Here is a 16,774-nt window from a genome sequence, read left to right as displayed (position 1 = left end):
CTAATAGAATGGAATGATGGACAGTATCAAATGCTGCAGTGAGGTCCAATAACAATAAACCTGATTGGAAATCGTCAAAGTGGCTGGTCATTGTTAAGAAGGTGTTTAATTGTTGAAACGGCTTTTTCTATAATCTTACTGATAAAAGGGAGGTTTAAGATGGGCCTGTAGTTCTGCAGAAGTAGTTTGTCAAAATTGTTCTTTTTCAACAGTGGTTTGATAATTGCTGTTTTTGGAGACTGGGGGAAAACACCTGACAGAAGAGACATGTGAATTATCTGAGTCAAAGCAGACGCTATGACAGGTAAACATTCTTAAAGAAGGCTGTGGGTAAAACATCAAGGCAGCAGGAGGAGAAACTTAGCTGGTGAACGATTATCTCTAAGCTTTTGTAGTTTATTTGGCTGAATTGAGACATTTTGTCAAGATCAATTCTAGTTGTAGACAGCTATGGTTCTAAAGTTGATATGATGTACAGACTGATCCTCTAATCTTTTGGATTTTCTCAGTAAAGAAGTTGGCAAATTCATTGCAGGCCCCGATGGAGTTCAGAAGCCACAGACACAGGAGGATTTGTTAACCTGTTCACCACAGCAAATAAAGGACGGCTATTATTAAAGTTTTTGTTGATCTCAGAGAAGAAAGATTCTCTTGCATTTTTCAGTTGTAAGTTATATCTGTAAAGTCTCTCTTTATAGATGTCATAGTGAACCTGGAGTCTCGTCTTTCTCCACCTTGAATTTGAAATAATCCCAACATTTTTTTTTTTCCAGGCAGAGCTGTTATGCTCCACTGTGAAAGTAAATCTGTTGGACTCTCTTTAGCATTAAGAACAACTCTTTAAAAAAAGAAAAAAAAAAGGAAGAATAAAACCCATAAAAAAAAAATCATTTGACGTACAAATATTTATTGCATGTTTTATAACAAAATTCCCATTAATACACTTATTGTACACACAAGGGGAAACTTTTGCAGGTTAAACAAACAAAACAAAAACATAATTTTCCAATATACACAGTGACCAATGTCACAATCTTTTATCCTTCCCCTAAAGGGAATGTAAGCAATACATTTACAGCTTAAATGTGGTACAGAAAATATACAGGATTACACAGCTACCTTTCATCCTTTTACTTAAAAGTTACTTCAAGGCTTTAACAGAGTTATTCACTGTTACAGATCAAAATTCATGCAAAAAAATAAAGGCTAAGCGATACAAAGATACTGTTATATATGTATCTGGTTATTTCTCATGCAACACAATGAGAAAAAAAAATGGAAGATAAGAAATAACATATTTAGTCACACAATCTGGAATGCTACCAAGATAAAATTGACGAATTACCAGCCATTACATAAGGTTGTCTTGATTTCATTTTCTCCACATATTTTCCTCTTATTTGATCTGCAATCTTAACTCTGTTTATTTGTGCAAAAAAACTATAAGCCCTTAGGAGGTCCTAATGTCTATACTCAGAAGCTTGCATATGATAGATTTTAGATGTAAAGTGCATTGTGTACATAAAATATATTTACATATTCTTTCATCTATAACTATTTTCTTTTGAATTAAAGGAAGAATCCACTTAAAATCCTAAAAGCCGGAATGAAACAGGTGAAAAAACACGCAACATTTCGATTAAACTGTTTTCCTCGTTTCACCCAAGACTTGAATTCCTCGTTCAGATTCAATAGTCCCTTAAAACACAAAATTGCTCTTCCTGATCCCAACGTTTGTCACCATTTTTCTTTACTCCAAGTTTTTTTTTTTTTTGGAGATTCTGAAACCAGAATTTTAATCATTAAATAAAATTGAATAAAATTAGAACTTTAAGTTTCGCCTGTTAAACAGACTTATGAGCTGAATTACTCTCATCTTGGTCCTTTAAAAAAAAAAAAAAAAAAAAAAAAAGGTCATAATTTGTTTCAGATGGTTTCCGGAGGATCCCACGAGGTGCTCTGTGACCACAGTGAGAGAACGACTTTAAAAGGGAAATGTCTGTGTTAAAAATGTGCTGCCACCTGTTTCAGAGAGGCTGAAAACAGATCCAGGAGGTCAAAACCTATTGATGGCACACTACCACCTGAAGACCAGTTTTTAATCTAAAGATATTTGAATGATTATGGAAAAAAAAAAAAAAAAAAAGCCCTCATACTGGAAGAGGAAATCCAGGAAAACAAACCAACGCAAAAAGCAACGATTCATTCTGTAACTGTCAGGTTCCAAGACCTTCTCATGAAGCCCAAAACACGATGGTGGGGTAGGGATGTATAACCAACAGTGGAAAAAAAAAAATTTGACAGTTTTTAGTCCTTTGGTACCGTCTACATTTTTTTTTTTTTTTGGCAATTGGAGGGCTGCCTTTATTTGCTGGTGTTCAGTTTGCCACTCCCTAAAAGAATCACCGCTGCACAGGAGCTCGTCGGATGCCAGCATGCTACTCGGTTACGGGTATAAACTAAACGCTGCCCACCCGGCAGCTCAGTTGGCCACGCCCTGAGGAACCTCGGGTATGAGGGAGGAGAAGAAGGTTTTGAAGAACACCCAGGCTGTCCACATGATGGACACCCTGTGAGGAGGAACTAAAACTGCCGTCATTGGCTCCTCCGAGTCTTCAGCTGCCTCGGCGTGCTCGTCGTCCTGAAGAGTCAAAGCAGAGAAAAGTTTCTCAGTAAAAAGGTAAACAGTTCCCGGCCCGTAGTTTATTTGTTCATTTCTGACGAGGTCAAAGGCGTTCAAGCGCTGTTCAACATATGAGCAAAGCTACTGAGCTGGCCTAAACCTATAAGGTGACATTAGTAAAAGCTCGTGTTTAAACTGTTTGAAGTTCGCAGACAGAAACTGGAAAACTTGAGCGACTGAGATGTGAAATTCTTACAGGATTGAGGTCTGGGTTCCTGATCTCATTCGGTTGGTTCTGTTGGACCTCTGGGGGCTGCGGGTTGGGTGCTTGGACCGGTGCCGGCCTTCTGAAGGGAAACCAGCCCGCGGTGTGCCTGCAGACGCAACGAGAGCAGAAATCGGTTTCTGTCGGTATCAAAAGGTCTCAGTTGGAGTTTGTCAGCATTAATCAACATCTGTGGGAAATGCTTAAAGCAGGGGTCTCCAACTCCAGTCCTCGAGAGCCGGTGTCCTGCAACCTTTAGATGTGTCCCTGGTCTGACACGCCTGAGTCAAATAATCAGTTAATTAGCAAGAGTCTGAAGAACCTGAGGAGCTAATTGTGCTATTTGATTCAGGTGTGTCAGACTAGGGACACATCTAAAGGTTGCAGGACACCGGCTCTCGAGGACTGGAGTTGGAGACCCCTGGCTTAAAGCAACTAAAGACTAAAAAGAATAAATAAACTGTACTGGGAGGTTAAATTTATCATTTGTTCCTATGAATACTCTAAAGAGTAACTGTCTGGGCCAGTAAATCAATGGCAACCTCTCCTGGAAAATGTATAAATATGGGTATTTATTTCTGCAAGACTTTAGAAGTTACCAAATATTTTCAATTAAGCTAAACTCCAACAAACAAACCAAAAAAAAAAAAAAACATCCATGAAGCCATATTTACATACATTTGGTCATGACTGAATGATATCTGAAATATATATGCAGTTCTCTAAGGTCACATCTGGATGACTTTAAATTTCCTGTATCTAAATTCTGACAAGACCGAAGTTTTAATCTTTGGGCCAGAGTCCTCAAAAAATAAACTTCTTAACCAATCACTTAATCTGGGTGGCATTAACCTGGCCTCTGGTAATAAAGTAAAAAATCTTGGTGTTATTTTTGACCAAGACATGTCATTTAAATCCCATATTAAACAGGTTTCCAGAGTTTCCTTTTTTCACCTCCGGAATATCGCCAAAATTAGAAACATTCTGTCCAGGAGTGATGCTGAAAAACTGGTCCATGCATTTGTTACTTCAAGGCTGGACTATTGTAATTCTTTACTATCAGGAATTCCACAAAATGCAGTTCAAAGCCTTCAGCTGATCCAAAATGCTGCAGCAAGAGTTCTGATGAAAATCAACAAGAGGGATCATATTTCTCCAATTTTAGCTTCCCTTCATTGGCTTCCTGTTAAATCAAGAATAGAATTTAAAATTCTTCTTCTAACGTATAAAGCCCTTCATAATCAAACTCCATCATATATCAGAGCTCTGATTACCCCGTATGTTCCTAACAGAGCACTTCGCTCTCGGACTGCAGGTCTGCTGGTGGTTCCTAGAGTCTCTAAAAGTAGAATGGGAGGCAGATCCTTTAGCTATCAGGCTCCTCTCCTGTGGAACCAACTCCCAGTTTTGGTCCGTGAGGCAGACACCCCGTCTACTTTTAAGACTAGGCTTAAAACTTTTCTTTTTGACAAAAATTATAACTAGTGACTCATGTTACTCTCAGCTACCTTTATAGTTTTACTGCTATAGGCTTAGGTTACTGGAGTATATCAGGATCTAATTTTCTCACTATATTGAGTTCTACTGTTCTTCAATTATGCATTATGTGTTGTCATTTCTGCTTTAACTTTCTGTTCTCTCTCTTTTCTCTTCATAGTAGGTACACCTGGTCTGGCGTTCTGTTAACTATGACATCATCCAGAGAAGACGGCTCACCCGCTACTACCATCTAATGTAGAACAGATTACTAGATCAATGTGTGCTTCTGTGCTTTTTGTTTCTCTTGTTGTGTCTCTGTTCTGTCTTCTCTAACCCCAGTCGGTCGAGGCAGATGACCGTTCATACTGAGCCCGGTTCTGCCGGAGGTTTTTTTTTCCCGTTAATGGGTGGTTTTTCTTCCCACTGTCGCTTCATGCTTGCTCAGTATGAGGGATTGCAGCAAAGCCATGTACAATGCAGATGACTCTTCCTGTGGCTCTACGGTTCCCCAGGAGTGAATGCTGCTTGTCGGGACTTTGATGCAATCAACTGGTTTCCTTATATAGGACATTTTTGACCAATCTGTATAATCTGACCCAATCTGTATAATATGATTGAACTTGACTTTGTAAAGTGCCTTGAGATGACATGTTTCATGATTTGGCGCTATATAAATAAAATTGAATTGAATTGAATTGAATCTTTAGCTATTAAAGGCACAGTGTGGATTGCCCAATATGAGAAATGTCGTCAATTAAAAATAAATAAATAAAACCCAAACTCTGTCCTAAACCATTAGAATCTAAAAAAAACCTAATTCATTTTGCAGAGTACTTTTACAATATTATATATTTAAAAGTATCTTGACTGATTAAAAGTCTGTTGCTTGCCACTGGCTCCTTTAGCAACAGTTTTTCCTGTATGTAAAAACCAAAACTACTTGCTCGTCAGATGTTTGGGAAACTTTTAATTGTGTTTTACTGATGCAGGAGACTTTCAGACATCAAAAAGCTTAAAGGTTTATTCTGCACCTCTCTGTTTTTAATAAATAAAGTAAGTGTTTGGCCATCGTATGCAGCTTATAAAGACAGACTTTAAATTAAATCTGTAATTTGCCAAAATCTATTTCTTACATTTCTAAACATTAAATTAAATCATACATTCAGTTGTAGATTGACACCGTTACATTTCTATTAGGGCTCTCAGTTTTAACGCCTTAACTTTGTTAGACCATAATGCCGACAATTTTTTTTAACTTGCGTTAAAACACACTCACAGTTCCTAATGTTTTTTTTCCCCGCAGCACTCTCCAGACTGTGTGTGTGTGTTTTTTTTTACCCTCGGCGCTTTCCGTAGTTCTAAGAATGCTAGAGACTGTAGAAAAACAGAGCCGCGCTCACTGTTGCCAAATGCGCTTATTTTATGTGACGTTGAGCTTCTTTTTTCTAAAGTCGCGGGTTGTGGTTTTTTGGGCTTGTTTCTGAAAGTGAAATCGCTTATTTGGGCTCTAAAATAAGTGACGATAAACACGAGTTATAAAGAGACCCGCTTGCACTACAGACACGAGTATAACCAGCTGGAATTATCCCTCGGCCTCATAACGCGCTGCAGCGCATCTCCTCCTCTGGAATGACACAGAAGCCGAGGGAGTAAAAAGGCAGAGGAAGCAGTTCTGCCCGTACTTTCTGCAGTTTACGGTGCAATAACCTGTGATAACTGCTGAAAGTAGATTACGCGGTGAAGATGAGGTTTTACACCCTGATAACATTACAGAATGCCAACCCATAAACCATACTTTAATGCTTTTTAAATTGTATCTGTATTTGACAAACTAAGGCTGAATCATGGTGCCAAATGAAGTACCAGGAGTTACAATGTCGGCACATCAAGCTGTGCTAAACAGTTCTCCTTAAAGGGTATTAAGCTCCTGGTCAAGTTGCAAGCAAAGTGTAAGACTCTGGAATCACCTGGAAATGTAAAACCTTTTTCCAGGCTTTAAAAAAACCTGTATAAATGTGGATATAAACAGCATGCAAAAATATACAAATTATAGTTGTTGGTGTGAAAGCACAGGATTATGTGTGTGAGAGCGAAAAAAAGCAATAAAACTTGTGACTTTATTAAAATGTAAAATTAGTATTACTTATGTAAATGCTTAATACCATGTCTATCTTTGTTTAAGAGCCAAAAAAAATATTCCGGCATGAAACATTAATTTATACATTTGTTTACACATTGTGTCAACATCAGGGCGTTATGATTAGTGATTTAGCCATTATTAGCCAGAGTTTAACATTTTATGGCAACAGGATGTTTTCATTCCAATTCTTAAAAGTGCTTGAAAATAAAAAAAATGATTTTTTTGTACCAGCATGTTTTTTTTACTAGTGTTATTTACTGCAAAATTGCATATTAAAATGCCCAAATAGGCTTTTACACTTTCAGAAAGAAAGTTAAAATATGCAATTCATTTGAGATTAATCTCAAGTTAACTATTGAAATTATGCAATTAATCACGATTACATTTTTTAATTGTTTGACAGCACTAATTTCTAATAAAGTGCATTTTCTGTTCATAGTTATGCCAACTCATGGTGCCACTGTTGTATAATTAATGGAAGTCAAAATACTAGAAACCCTTTAGGACCCAGAACACACGTTCCTCTTTAAGTTGAGATGCAGCCAAATAGATCTGCGCCCACATTAATTGAAAATGTACGAGGAGGAGAAGAAGACAAGCCTTACAGATACATGACGAGGAGCGTGCTCATCACCAGCAGGAAGCGGCTCAGGTTGGAGTTGAAGTAAACGATCATGAGCAGGACGCCGAATCGGGCCGCAGAGTACAACCAGTCCAGCCAGTCGCGCTCCACGTCCTCCTCGTCCTCCATCACGGGCCCGCCCTGTGCGTTCATTCGCATGTTCGGATTGACCTCCCCGGCGTTGATGAAGGCGGCGTCCTGCACCGGGTTCTGGTTCACCGGCAGGTTGTCTATGGGGTTCTGGTTGGCTAGAGGGGCCGGGACGGGGACGGGCGGGTACTGGGCGATGGTCGGCACCGACGTCGGGGGAGCAGAGCCTGCCGCTGCCATGGCTGCGTGGCTGTTGGTGGGAGGTTAGAGTCACAAACTAATACTGAGGAAAAAAATGGAGGAGAAACGGTGAGGATTAGTAACAGACGCTTACTACTGCATGTAATATTGTCTGGCGTAGACATGCTGGAGCCACAGGAGCTGCTGAGGGCTGTACAGAGATAAGGCGGGAAAGGCTGGCTGGGTCAGCTGTGATGCTGCAGCTCTGCAGGAAAAAACAAAACAAAAAAAAAAAAAACTTTGTAGTAAAACTGGATTGCTTGTTCAGGAAAAAAACACCGTCAGCTACAAAATATGCAAACCATGACTCCAAAAATATATGCAGACGTCTTTGGTGAACAGCAGGAAGTCAATACTAATGCTCAGAATCACATTTACATAAAGATCTACTCATTCTGAAAGCATTAGTTGAACAAAAAAAAAAAAAAAAAAAAAAAAGTGATTTAAATGTAAATTCCATGGTCAGCACTTAAAAATACTCAGTTCCTCTGTAATTTTCCCCAAGTCTGCAGCAAATAGCACTGATCCCATGTTTTGGGTAATTAACGGCTGCCTGGTTTCAGTTTCCCTCCTCCTGGTCTGGGGTTTTTAGTTGACGTGCGATCTTCTTCCCCAGCATCATGTCATTTTTAAATAAGGCACTTAGTTTAAAATTTTCCTTAAATCTTGAACGCCTTGCTTCACAGCTTACAGGTTTGAGGTCGGCCATGCTGGCGGCGCAGGTTGGGTCCCTGGCGTCTGGGCGGGGCCGGCGGCGGCAGCAGCTGCTGAAGACGTGGGCCTCCTCTGCCGCAGCTCTGGCGTGCCGGGAGGCTGAAGAGGCGGGTTGGACCTGGAAGGATGTGGTTGTTCCGTCTCTTTGGTCTGCAGGAGAAACAGGCAGCAACATAAAAACTTGTAGATTAGTAAAATCCAACCGTCTGCAACCGTTACAACGCAGAGAGACAGTTTTGCCCTCTGTCCAGCTGAATCAAACTTGTTTAGAGCTGCATTTTAGCAAAACCTAAACAAAAACTAAACAAAAAAAAAGCCCTCATAGCTATTGATAAATATCTCCTATGTTAAATGTGCCATCATTTGTAAAGAAGTACTATTTTACTAATATTTTAGGTTGATGAAAAGAAAAAAACTTTTGCAGAAAAAAAAAAGAATGGATAGATTTTCTGCAATGTTTACATACGAGGGACTTTTTTTATATTTTTAATTTTTTTTTTGAACAAGCAATAAAATTAGGCATAAACATGTCAATTTAAATAAATAGTTCTAAAAGTATGAGATAGAAGATGAAAAAGTTTTCTACTTAATGAGAAAGATAGATCTATAAAACATTACTGGGAACTTTAGGGTGTTTCTGTTGAGGGAATTCAATGCAATTATTCCAGGGGAAACTGCGTTTTTTATGATATCTATATTAAAAAACATCGGTCGTTTCTTTATCGTTTTAAGCCAAAGTTATTAAGAGTAATCGTGGAAGGTCCAAAGAACCACTGGAGGTTGCAGACCTCTGATTTGATTAGATGCAGAAAAACTGGGATGTCCTGAGCTTGAACAGAAGGTGGTGAAACTACAGCGAGCTATCTTTAGTTGTGAGATCGTTAAAGAGGATCGGCTGAAGTGGAACGGTTCCACTCCACAGCATGTTCGTACAGAAGGAGCGCACCTGCTCTCAAGAGCCTCTTTACACCATTTGTTTAACAAGATCTGGTCAAGAGTTTCCCTCAGTTTGGTCTAAATGACACCTGAGCCTAACGGTTACAAAAAGCAAGTCTTAAAAGCCTAAACTGTTATAGAAAGAGGATCAAGCCAAACACATCGGCACTGTTTGTCCAAAAAGCACCTTCAGAAACGACTTTACGAGAAATGACTTTCAGGGAAGTTGAAGTCAAATAACTGTTTTTATGTAAAACATGCCGTATGCTTAGTGTGACACATTGGTGCCTTCATAATTGACAAAAGCTCCATATTAACCTCCTGATGCTCCTCAAAAACACATTTGTGATAGCAGACAATCTGCTGCTGCTCGTTCTCGCACACTCGCACCTTTTTATGGGTCAGGAACTTTGAAGGAGGACTTCCCTTTGCATACATGACATGGTTTTTGGCATTCCGGCATGTGTAGATGTTTGCCTTGGATCTACTGCATGTTTGTATTCCGGGGCCTGGTGTGGTTGGTGTGTCACATATAATACGAGTGACAAATAAATACAAACCATTAGATGATCCTTCCGGAAATTAAGAATTAAGAAGCCAGTTTCGTTGTTTTGTGTGTGTCTGTGTCATGGATTGTTGTTCAATTGTTTGCCGAGTTACTATGAGCTGTAAAAACAAATTGTCCTACGGAGATTAGAGCCGCTCTAAATGTCTGCAACAACATTTAAAAAGGGAAAAGTGACATTAATTAGGTAAATACGCACGTCTGAAGTAAAGCTACAGTTTAAACTGTAATATGCGTTTGGTAAATCATCCGAGCTGCAACTTTAACTGCATTTGAAACATGGAAAGCTCATTATTTACTAAAACAAAAAAAAGTATGACAAAAAACACCTTCTTAACCACCCTTCTTTCAAGGTTTCTCAAAGATTCAGCAAGTTAAATTTGGGATTTTAAGGCAATTGTTGGGCAAACTTAAGAATTGCATAGTTTAAAAAACACTGTATCCCCAAAGGTTTGGCTGCTGCGTATGACTGTAGCTTTCATGCCAACGTTAGTAAAAAAACAACTATAACACATTTCTCAGTTAGCTTGAAAACTCTTACTGACTACTGGTTTTATCCAGCTGCCCTGTCTTTGTCACTGAGCCCCCATCCAACAAATATCTGCCAACATTATAGGTTAGACTTTTATATTTCTGGGGAAAATGTAGAGAATACCAGTATTATCTAGACTTTGTTTGTAGTTTTTAATGAATGTTCACCTTTGTTGGTGCTTGGGGTGGATTCCTCATGGCGCACACCAGGTGCAGCGTGGGAATTAGGTCCGCCTGCAAAAACAAAGATAAAAAGTGAGATTTCCTCACAGAGACGGCGATAACCACGTTCTGCACCAAAGGGAGAACAATGACAACTAAAAAAAACAAGCCGGGGTAAATTCACAACGCTGCTCCTCCTTCAGTCATGGTGGCCACAACATGCATTTGGTTGTTTATGTAAGTGTTGATTTGACAGGGGACAGCTCCAGGTCACCTTAAACCTCCACCAAGCAGAATCATGTCACAGGTACACAAAGATAGTCTAGTTTACCACCCGGTGCCTGCTAAAACCTAACGTAAACCCTGCCCTCCATCTGCCTCGCCTTTATAACCAGCCTTTGCTGAAAAAATAAATACAAACCATTAGATGATCCTTCCGGAAATTAAGAATTAAGAAGCCAAAGACCTTTAGACTCTTAACATTTGCTGATAAAGTGACATTACGTGTTGAATCCCAGGAATAATCCCCTGTTGTGTGTTTTTTATTTTTATTAACAGTATTTGCATGCAGCTCCAGGCCACACCTGTTACGTCTACTAAACACAGAGCAGAGGTTCCTGTTCTGAAAGCAGAACTACATCTTTAGAGAGCTGCAGCAGTGGCATGTGGGTAAGGACGCTGATGAAACTTAACCTGGATGGCGTGAAATATAATCACACTGGGATCAACACGGCGAAACAAAACTGTGTATATTGGTTCATAAAAACAGTGCCAAATAATCTCTCTTTTACAACGCTTGTTATTAATGTTGTTTTACTGGTTCAGTTGTAAGATAAGCAGAGTCTGCTAAGAGTCAAAGACAAAGAAGACCAGAACTAAAAACATGAAATATCATCCTGTACTAGATTAATAAAGAATAGAAGTTCACAGGCTGAGGAACTCCTTTCGGAGGCTATTAAATATCAAACGACAGCCAATGAGAAAACTGGGCAGACATCCTTTATCCTCCATGACCCAGAATTATTTTACAGTATTTACCGATTTGAAATTTTAAAGTTAATTCTGGGTTTATTTTTAAAGTTCTGTATAAAAACAAACAGCTTAGATAAGACACGTTGTAATGAATAAAAAATATTTAAACACCATGAAAACATACCTGTCTGAAAAGATCTTTGATGTGCAGATGGTCGGGCAGCAGTTTGCCAGAAAAGATCAGCCTCTGGTCACTTACAGCCTAACATAAAAACAAGAAATTAACATTTCAGGGATTAAAACCTTCAGCGTGAAGACAGTGACACATTATGTCCACAGGGGCTTCAGCTGGATGATATCTGACCGTTGGGGAATAAATCTTTAACCAGTTTTCTATCCTTTCAAACAACTTTTATGCTTTAAAACTGTAAATATCTCTCCAATCGTAAGAATAAATAAACAAATACAAACCACCTGGAAAAAAGTTGACATAGGAACAGATTCAAACAAAATCCTTTGTTATTAAGTAATTGACTTTCTAGACGTTTTTTTTGGTTGTACACCAATGTTATTTAAAAAATTAATAACATGATTCTTACAGATAAAATTAGCTCCTTCATGATTACTGCAGGCTGTTGAGGACATTGAGCGTGAGTTCTTCCAAAGAATTGAAGAAAATGCCAAGTTACAAAAACATTTTTTTAGTTTCAGGGTGTTGTTTAGCAACACCTGCATCCCTTGTTCCCCGAAACGTCGGACTGTCCGTGATGATAATGTCGAACTAATCGGGATTTTCTCAGAATTGACAACTGAAACAGAATTGACAACAGCCAATGGGTATATATTTTGTGTCAGCTGTGTAATCCACGTAAATCTGCTGCTGCTGAGCCCAAAAACAAAGAAAAAAAACACATGGCTAATTTCCCAGACTTATTCAACAATCATTAACTTTAGTGTGAAACGCCAACTTTTTCCTCTTAAAAAGGTGGCCTTTTTCCCCCTGTTTCACATCAGGCCACATCTCATCGCCTGACGGTATCAACTAATCCCACGGAAGCATAAATCCTCTAATTTTTTAACATCAAACAGCAGCAATGTGCTTTAATCATGAGCAGAGTGTTGTTAAAAAAAAAAAAAAAAGAAGCAAGATCTGGGCCTAAAATATTAAGTAAATATTAAGTGGGATTCTCATAAAGTCAATTTATGACTGTAATCTTAAAATAACATTTGTTCACGTCACTGCGAATACCTTTTTTAACATGTATACTTTACATTCTGCCCTATTTTAGATGCAGTAATTATTCAGTTGTATATATATATATATATATATATATATATATATATATATATATATATATATATATATATATATATATATATTATTTTAGTAATTAAAATACTGGAATTTGCCCATAACTTCACTTTTTTCAGTCAAAGTTTATCTTAAAGAAATATAAATAAAACAATTCAGATGCTATGAGGGGATGCTAGCTACTACAACTCCAAAGGGACACCTTTTTTTTTTTTTAATACCCCCTTCCTGTTAGCAACAAGGATTTTTTATTGCTTCGATCCAACAAAGCGCATGTTTGACCTACATGAAGAACAACTTCTTCTGTTTAAATCAGCCAACGAAATTGTTTATTCTTAATAAAGTTCTTGTGAACATATTTATTATATGTAGGTAGGCTCAAATGTACATTGGTAATATTGTATATAGTTTTTAGTTTTACAGCGCCCTGAGGCGAATTCGGTGTTACAAGCTTGCTTCGTCGTGTTCTCGGTACATGTTGAAAAAGTTTAGCTTATGCAACATTTGTAAAAACTGAATTTCGAGGGTAAACAAAAGGGACAAAATGTGGGTAATTTATACAGTAACTGACATAAGTGTAGAAAACACACCCAGGCAGGAAGACAACACGGAGGAAATGGCTGATAGCGCGTACCTGCGGTGTGTCTACATTCCACAACAGCTAGCCGCTAGCTAACATTTAGCCGGCTAACTTCAACAACTCCTTCGACACTCACCGGTTTGCTCGGGTAAACCCTCGACAGATGAGCCTTTAGGTCTTTTACGGTCCAATTCACATCGACCCCTTCGACGATTTGATCCTCCTGGGCCTGGTTGGGCGTTTTAACGATAAGACGGGTCGTCTTTTGTTGATAGTCGCCTAAATCCATTTTCACTTTCTCAGGCACTTGATGCGGCTTCCGAGCAAAGGAATGAAAGCAGTCGCTACGACAACGCCAGCCAGGAACAAGGAAGCTCTGTTACGCAGTAACTGTCGAAAGAAATTCTAGAATAAGGGCGAACCCTCCCGTTAATGCAGAAACTTTACTGACCGAGCAGCGTCTGGAACTGTCTGTCTGTGGTCTGTCATACGGGGCTTACCAGGAACAATGTTGTTTCCAAACACACTGTGGCTGCCCCTGATTGGCTACACGCCACTTGCGCTCAGACGTGGAGGCTCATCGAATGTTTAAACAGAGAGCATGCGCAGAAATCGGGTCCGTGGATCAAAGATCGTTTATTTTACAAAACTGACAGAAATAGCTCACTTTAGTCCTTAGGGGTTACACGAAGTTGACAACTGTTTTAAAACACAACATACACATTTACCACAAAGGAGAACGTCCAGCTAGCATGATTGGATCATTCAGCAAATTATTTTATAGAATGTTAGACCTTTTTAATGGGTTTTCCACTTTAGCTTGTTTTACCTCGGATGTCTCTGAAAAGTCAACAAAGTACGTCTTCATTTTGCACCCCTCTATGGTCAACCGAGTAAGTATTCTGAACTTTGTTTATTCAGGGAAATTACATCAGCAATGTTACATCAGCTGTAAACTTTCTCAGCCTAAAGGAGTTTTCCAGAATGGGTGTATCTCAATATATTGCAGGGACATCGAACAGTTAATTTATTTCATTAACTGAATTTAAAAAGGAAAATCCTGTTATGCAATTAAAACAGCATGTTATCAGAAAGTGGAAGCAAAAAAAAAAAAAAAAAAAGAAAAAGTGCAAAAGCAATATACATAACCACAGCCATAACAGGATAGCGATGGAAAGCCCATGGGGGAGAATTACAACCGGTGAAACTGAATATTGGATTTCCAAATATTGGATCTATAAGCAGTAATTATCTAACTTAATAGAAATACATGCTGGCCCTATACCAGTCAGTGCATATTGAATATATACAAGTTTTACTTGTTGAAGTGAAATACTGAAATAATTTAAGAATTTGATTATATTCTACTGATTTGTTGTAGACATTTTCATTGAGAATTTAGTAAAATCATTAAGACAGACAAACATAAGAATAGCAAATAATTCTAAACAGCAAACCATATAATAAAAGCTTTAATGAATGTGATATGCACTGCAACGGTGGTAAATGGCACAAATGGATGAGATAACCAAAGTGCTTATTACATTTAGTAAGGACATCATTTTATTTTTTTTTTGCTTCACGTCCTTTAAATCAGCAAGTGAATACAAGTGCTGAAACCTTTTTGTTCCGATAACAAAAAACCAAAACCAAACAAAACAACAAAAAACCCTTGAAGCCCAGCTCTCACCTCTAGCACTCTGGTTTACCACATAGGGTACTTTTGACAGCAGAATATGATTTAGGCACTCGCTGAACAGTTAGTTCACTGTAAATTATTAAATAAAACTGTTAGAGACATAGCAAACAGGACTGAGGGTTGCGGAATGAGAAGGACATGGTAACACATACTGAGCTATGAATAAAATGTTTTATCAAATACTCATGATTTAAACAGAAATGTTTAGATCTATATTCTGTTTTTTTTCCATGCCATGTGATAGACTGGTGACCTGTCCAAGGTGTACCCCGCCTCTTGTCCATTGACTGTTAAAGATAGGCACCAGTGGAAGGACCTTTAGCCAATCTGTAACTTTGTGAGGAGGTGACAGTGGCCGCATCTGAAAGGGTCTAATCGGTAAGGATGCTTCAGCCAAAGTGGAAGTTCATCAGCATTCGCCATGATAAGTCCAAATACAGCAAACAGTAAGGAAGTAAGTAGGAAAAGGAGCCGATATGCTCCCTATCATAGCTCCTTTAGCATAGGGAGCTTGCAACGTCCCTTACTGATGCGTAATGACGAGTTAAAGGCTGCCTGAAAGCAACACAGCTGTCTGACGCTCCTTTCCTATCCACAGTAGACATCTTACTGTGACTTCATGAAAGGTCAAGGAACAGGAGCTAGGAACCGGAGGTTGGAGCTGTATCTAGAATGTTTTGGATGCAGTCTATATGTCCTTTTTGGCCTTGGATTGCCTTGTGATCCAGAATGAACTGGAGCGTTTTGCTGATGAGAGGGATGACTGGGTTTCCCCTTGAACTTGTTACCTTTTCAAACCAACCTTGGTTTAGTGGAAGACATATATATGACATTATTCTGGTCTACCAGATAACAAAAATATCAAATTATTTTGGTTTGTTTTCAAGGGTTTATATATTTGAACAAATTGTTTTGTGCCTGTAAAATAAAATAATAAAATCTCAAAATAAGGCATTCCTCAATCGAAGATTATGACATGTACCTAATGTTTGAAAAAAAAAAGGAAAAGACTATACATATCAATATTACAAAGGAAACCACAAAAGATTTTGATTAGTCTATTTAATTAAAATAAACAGTAGATTTCCCATAACCTTTGTACAGAATTAGCTGCAGGAATAGTAGACCAATTAAAACAACCACAACTTTTTTCAACTAATGCAACAGCTAGAAAGATCAATTTATAAAAAAACAAGTCTTAATCGTGTAACACAGTTGAACAACAAACAATCATCACATACAGTGCTTTATAAAAGTATTCAAGCCCCCTTGATCTTTTTTACATTTAGTTACATTACAATCACAAATTTAAGTATCTTGTTTGAGTTTTGATGTGAAAGTCCAGCACAAAGTGGAAGGAAATGATAGAATGTTTATAACGTTATTATATATAATAAATATGAGAGACGCTCGGAAGAGTCGAGGAGCTGCGAGCGCACGCGACGCTCACATCGCAGCAGAGACGACCGCTACGGAGAGGCTTGAGCGTAGAGAGCCGCGCATAGTCGCGAGAGCGGAAGAGCTCACGGGCATCTCTCTCTAGACTCTCCTCTATCTCTCCTCTCCTCTCAGTCTGCTCTCTCGCTCTATCTCTCTCTCTCACTCTCTCTCTCTCTCTCTCTCTCTCTCTCTCTCTCTCTCTCATTATGTTCTAATTTTTTTTCTATAACCTTTGTTATAGTAACTGCAATTGTTATTGTAACTGCAAATGCAATTTTGTGCGTGTTTTGGGACTCTGAAGGAGTGCATGACAAAAAAAGTTTGGGAACCCCTGAGTTAGTGCTCAGCAAAACTATTTGTACTGGCCGTCAAATTAAATGGGGGTGGGATACAAATGCATGACA

General features: G+C 38.6%; 1 protein-coding gene across 1 annotated transcript; it reads right to left on the bottom strand.

Moving 5' to 3' along the window:
• Positions 1 to 887: 887 nt before the first annotated feature.
• herpud1 (homocysteine-inducible, endoplasmic reticulum stress-inducible, ubiquitin-like domain member 1) lies at positions 888 to 13,740 on the bottom strand. Its single transcript, XM_012867508.3, has 8 exons — positions 13,368 to 13,740; positions 11,524 to 11,601; positions 10,374 to 10,439; positions 8,151 to 8,323; positions 7,554 to 7,664; positions 7,113 to 7,469; positions 2,880 to 2,997; positions 888 to 2,641 (listed from the first exon to the last, which is right to left on the bottom strand). The coding sequence occupies exons 1-8, from the start codon at positions 13,518 to 13,520 to the stop codon at positions 2,483 to 2,485; spliced, it is 1,215 nt and encodes a 404-aa protein (XP_012722962.2). The 5' UTR covers positions 13,521 to 13,740; the 3' UTR covers positions 888 to 2,482.
• Between the last annotated feature and the right edge of the window lie 3,034 nt (positions 13,741 to 16,774).

Source organism: Fundulus heteroclitus, chromosome 2, assembly GCF_011125445.2.
Source record: "Fundulus heteroclitus isolate FHET01 chromosome 2, MU-UCD_Fhet_4.1, whole genome shotgun sequence".
In the NCBI taxonomy this organism is placed as follows: Eukaryota; Metazoa; Chordata; class Actinopteri; order Cyprinodontiformes; family Fundulidae; genus Fundulus; species Fundulus heteroclitus.
The sequence above is the reverse complement of the archived record's forward strand: the minus strand, read 5'-3'. Positions and strand labels throughout refer to the sequence as shown.

Excerpts from the sequence above, each read along its gene's own strand:
- herpud1 (XM_012867508.3), bottom strand. The coding sequence starts at position 13,520 with ATGGATTTAGGCGACTATCAACAAAAGACGACCCGTCTTATCGTTAAA. Across the intron at positions 11,602-13,367 it reads GGGTTTACCCGAGCAAACCG|GCTGTAAGTGACCAGAGGCT; the intron begins GTGAGTGTCGAA and ends TTTTTATGTTAG. Across the intron at positions 8,324-10,373 it reads CACCCCAAGCACCAACAAAG|ACCAAAGAGACGGAACAACC; the intron begins GTGAACATTCAT and ends TTTCTCCTGCAG.